Source organism: Thermobia domestica, chromosome 10, assembly GCF_964235325.1.
Source record: "Thermobia domestica chromosome 10, izTheDome1.hap1.1, whole genome shotgun sequence".
Classification (NCBI taxonomy): domain Eukaryota; kingdom Metazoa; phylum Arthropoda; class Insecta; order Zygentoma; family Lepismatidae; genus Thermobia; species Thermobia domestica.
This window is the reverse complement of record NC_137463.1, coordinates 250,008,150-250,013,853: the sequence shown is the minus strand read 5'-3', so window position 1 is coordinate 250,013,853 and position 5,704 is coordinate 250,008,150. Positions and strand designations below refer to the sequence as shown.

General features: G+C 30.1%; 1 protein-coding gene across 1 annotated transcript; it reads right to left on the bottom strand.

The window, feature by feature from the left end:
- Window positions 1-2,837: 2,837 nt before the first annotated feature.
- LOC145661892 (uncharacterized) lies at window positions 2,838-3,881 on the bottom strand. The gene has a single exon (XM_081727234.1). The coding sequence runs from the start codon at window positions 3,879-3,881 to the stop codon at window positions 2,838-2,840; it is 1,044 nt and encodes a 347-aa protein (XP_081583360.1).
- Between the last annotated feature and the right edge of the window lie 1,823 nt (window positions 3,882-5,704).

The window sequence follows — 5,704 nt, the reverse complement described above, 5'->3', positions numbered from 1 at the left end:
CCGTGTCATTTACTGATGAGGACAGAAACATTATCATACATTTAAATTCAACATGTAGGAAAAATATTAATGTAAGACTATGATTGCCAACTGTTCATCACAGGTTTAAATTTTTGCAGTCGTTACTACTCTGTCCAGTCGTTATATAAGTGAAGCCATAAATTTATTTAAATATAGTGTAAATTATTTACAAAAAGTATTAACTCTTAATGATTCAATACATGTAAGTATATTGTGAAGTTTCTATATGGAATTTTGAGATCTCGATCAATTGTGGTTAGTTTAATACATTATATATACTTTCAAAAATGGACGTGCGTCATTAATCCTTTTATGTTGTACATCAATGAAATATTACTCTAACAACTACTAAATACATATATTATGTAACTACTAAAAATTTATTTTCTTAGCAAAATATATGAATGTGAACTTCTTGAAATTGCACTTCATGAAGAATGTACCCCATTCAAAAGAAGTCAATGTCGATAACCAACTTCTAAATGTACGTGAAGTTTCGAGAGGCAACTGGTAATGACACCACAAATCAGTATGAAACATGCGAAATACCAAAAGTGTTTTAGAGACATTTTACATAAGTAGAACTCTAATATTTAAGTAATAAAAATGTATATGCTTAACACAAACCAAGTCTATTTCCAAGTAAGTTCTGGGATCCCAAAAATAATTTTAGAGTACATTGTAGCATATATATATATATATATATATATATATATATATATATATATATATATATATATATATATATATATATATTCTAACCTTATTTTCTTTTAGAAAAACTGCTGCAACACCAATTGTTTACCATAACTGCATTATCTTTTATAAAGTTATATTCAAAAACTATGTATTTTATTTTCATAATTATTAAGCTTTGTTGTCATTTTTGTTTGAATAACGAAACTTATTTACACATTTGATTAATTTGGAGCAAATTAAGAATATTATTTTCAGAAATGAGACTCTGTGTTCACAAACATTGTACAAGTTACATTTTAATAGAAACGTGGTCAGTTGTGAATGTCAAATTCAGAAATGTGGCTCATTTAATTTAAAGACTTTCTTCAGCTATTATTTAACAAGAACATATTAAACATTCCAAATAAAATTATTTACTGAACGCATCAAGTTGAAAAACCCCTCTTTATATTTTCTAGTACTGATAGTTGTTGCTTACCTTTGCCTAATAGATTAAGAATTCTTAGTTTCAAGAAGGAAAGTATACCTTAGATACACAAATTTCTAGTTTTTAATTTTGCTTAATTTGTTTTGATTCTGATATACATACACAATAAATATATAATTTGGTATACGATAAGCATGTTCTTTTATAAACAAACTACCATTATCGGTTCCTTGTTAATTATGAGTATTTTTTCAACATACTCATAATAGTGTATCAAACACAGTCTTTTCATCATCAAAAGAACTCAAAGATACATAAATCTGCTGTTAAAGGGGTACATTTCGGCGTTTGTTGCCTGAAAACAGTTAGTCTGAAGCGGAGGTATATTTCCTGAAAAATATTTATTTAATACATAGCGAGCCAAGGGAAGCTACCGTACTTGTGAAGCACCTAAACGTTTTGTATAGTGTGAAAGAAATGTGTAATATAAGTTAATTTTGGTTAACTTTCTTGGATAGTTTTCCCAGTTCTTTTCAGAAATCACACAAAAATAAGTTAAATCAATTATCAACCACACAACTAACCAAATATATTTTGAGCTTTTCACTTTTATTCGAGTATACAGTTCCACGTGGTTCGCAGGTTTGGACCGGCAACATTATTGTAATATTTAGGTTTATTTGGTGGCCTTTCAATCCCTCGTGAGCTAGAAATGAGATAATATTACAACAACTCAGAAGCGAGATTTCAAAGAATTTCTCGAAACAAATCGAAGGAATCGAATTCTATCAAAACGTAAATCATTACCATTTGGGAAAGAACATATTCCTTCGATTTTATCTAACAGTACAATCGTTTGTTATCTAGCTTTGAAAGTAATCTAAAACATTCTTACTATTATTTTCGGTAATATTTAATAAATTGCAGAACGCTCTAGTCTCAATTTTGCTTCAAATTTATTCTAAAGGTGATAACCGTAAACATGTGATAGGCAGGGAGTCTGCAAAGTACTTGGACATAGGTTTATTACATCAAACATTGTAATTCTTATACCTTTCATGAGATACTTGATATAAGTTTAATTGGTTATAAAATAAACGTACTTGCACATTGGATAACCACGCTCAATATACGTTTATCTTAAAAATTAGCATCGTTAAAGCAGAGAATGTTCTTAGAAATTTGGCACTGTTTCACTTATTACATTTCTAAATAATCCTACAAACACACTTACTGTATTCCCCATACTGTTTCTCCATATCATTGTGTTTTCTGTACTATCAAGTTACTATTTGAATTGATGATGCTAATTATGATCTGAAAGCGGAAAATGTTTTCCTTTTAAATATTTCTTAAGATAAGTTCAATACCTCTTCTCGAAATATTCTTATATGGATGTAGTTAAATCCATATGAACTGTAATAAAATTATTTCTGCTTTCAAAATCACTTAGAGTTAAATTTACTCAAATACAGATTTAAAGAAATAATAAATTATTCTTATTATAACTCTTGTATTTTTAATTATTATTAGAAAATTTCAGTATTTTAAAATACTTAAAATTAATATCGAATTCGTTTTGTGCTAAATTTTCTTCTTCAGTAAGAAGTATCAATTCCTTAATGCATTTCATCTATTGACTACTAAATGATCGTACATTTTGCACATCAGGTTTCATTACTGAACTTGTTCATTTATGCTTACATCTTTTCAATAAGATTTCAAATCCAAACATTGCACTTCCTAATCCTAAACCAAACATTAATATTAACAAAGGGCCACTTAAGTGTTCCACTGAAAGAGCTAGTATTAAGTTATTACCACGGAATTTACTTGAAGATTTTTGTATGAGATCTTCCAACCAATATAAAGTTAGTCCTGCTTCAAATATCCGGCTTTTTACAGTAGACACTACATCAGCGTAAAATGATTTTTTGTACAAAAGAAACACTGTATCTGCGTTTATAATTGGTTCTTTCACTATGTAAAGAAGTGGGTTACCTCGATTATCCGAGAAATTACGCGGTATTAGTAATTCCATCACAACAGAATCAAATGGAAAAGCATAATCTCTCTTGGTAGCTGTTCGCCTCATAAGTTCGTCTTCATTTGTTGTGACAACATAATTATCATAAATATATTTGGATTCAACATCAGTTGAAAACTTAAAGAACGAATGAAAGGATTTGTATCCTCCGACTTGTAATCCTGAGTCTATTATTCCTTTCATGGTATCAATATCTTCTTCGTGTGAAGGAACAGTCATAAAACTAACCAAAGAGCTCTGGTAAGCTGTGGATATGATCAGAAAAGAGAAGAGCCAGGTAATGTAGGGAATCCTTAATTTCGCTGTTTCTGGTCTTTTCGGATATGATACACCAAGTAACAGAGAAACCATAAGCATAACGGGATGTTGTATAAAATCGTGATCTACTCGTACAATTTTCTTTCTTGTTACATACACAAAAATAATTAAAGAAAAGACAACCGTGAATATCATTGCCCAGCATAGAAAATCAAATGGTAAAAGGATACTTCTCCATGGAGGTAAAAGCAAGGCTTTAGGAACAACCCACACCAATGGCATTGGAATTCCAGAGAAAATACCTTTGGTTACTTGAAACCTCTCTGTAATTGGAATAAGTGCTGCAGATCCAATATCAGCTCGTTCATATACGATATCTCCCCACACACCACAGTAACTTCCATTCTTCCACTTGAAACCCCATTTCATTCCGTCAGAAGGGTAATTAGTCACAAGGCTTGCATTAATATATTTTGCTAGTGTCGTCAATATTCTACCTTCTACGCCATCAAAACTAACTTTATCCTCAGGAGAAACCTGAGTGAAAGGCTCAAAGTTGAATGTGCTAACACGAAAGATACAGTTGTTTAAGTTGGCTAATTTATTTGGGAATAAACCGTTTTTTTAATTTTTTGTCCCTGATCAAAGGTCCCTAATTTCGTCAGATTGTGAACGCTTCCACATGTGGTAGAAGAATACAAAGAAAAAGTATGAAATGATACATAATTGTGATATTCTATTATAGCAACGACGTTAATTGCTTTTAGTTTAATGAAAGATGCGAATAATAATTTCAATTCCTTTTCTTCAACAATATTATCAAGAAGGATGATAAAAATTTTCGTTTTCGGATACCATATATCTATGTTGTTTAGCTTTAACAAAGTGTTATTCAAATAATCTAAGTGAATATAGAGTATTACAATATGATGTGAAAAATCAAATAACATATTTGAGAAAGTGGAGTCATCATTGTAGTTAATGAGGATATGAGGTACTGTTACATGGATATCTTTCAGGATATCTACTCGATTATCCGTAATGTTTCGTGGTAGTATAAGAACTAAATTTTCGTCAAACATTAAGCACTTGGTCACTGCTTCAACAAAATAGTTTGTTATTAAATTATTGTCTGTCTGGGATAATATTTTCGGGAGAATTTGAGCTCCATCACATGTGGTCATTCCCGTTAGTTGAGTAGCAATGATCATAGCAAACAATGATTCAAACATTGTAACTTTGGTTCTGTAAATAAGCGAAGAAATATTAGGTTAGTTAGGTAATATAAGTATTGTTACAATTTTAAAGTTAATCTTTAGCAAAATACTACGATTTCAATTTCTTCTATGAACAGAGCAATGGAAATCTAAGTTTTCTACAGTGAACTTAGCACAAATTTGCTCTCAAGTGCAGTTTGATTTGAAAAATATCAAAGGAGTTGCTGAGGCTATAAATAAGTTGATTTCAACTAGGTCTGAGCATTAGTTTTAACTTTTTTATCGTTATGTTTTATAAGCATATGAAGGTAATTCGACAGCACTTTTCTCTAATATTAGAAGAATATTTATCTGCATTGATCTACATATGCCCAGCAAAGAGTGACAAAACTTAGTATTTGATTATTTTCCTATGTTCTAAAGTATATTTGTTTTAGAGTAATTAAGTTTCCCAGTAAAGATTAGATGTTTACTACGATATGTTTTGATTAATAGTGGAAAATCACCTGTTGGATCTATCATAATGGACTTGTGTTTTCAAAGCAGTGTTACAAATTGTGATGTGTAATTAAGATATTACTAAATCATGGGGAGTCAAAAATATATATTATACATGATAAATACTGATGTTATTAGGAAGACCTGTTATATGAAACGTAATTCTGATAATGAATATATTAAGAGATTGGAAAGTTTTATCGTACCTTCAAAGTGTCACAATAGTAACTATTGGAATTTAGTATTTGATTAGTAATAATAAATATTTTAATATTTATCAGAATGCAAAACAGACAACACATATGTCCTCCAGCAGAACTATGTCGGGTACGACCAAATTAAATTTTCATGTTTTGTGCCTGTCTAAAGAAGACGGGTCGGAACACATTCCCGTATCTGAACAAAACATTCTACATCATGGACCTTTGAGTAACATAATAAATTTTCGAATTTATCGTTATTTGAGGTATTCTGAAACTGGAAAAGTGTTCAATGACTTGTGAAAGTATATCTCTAACTACATAATTATCTACTCAG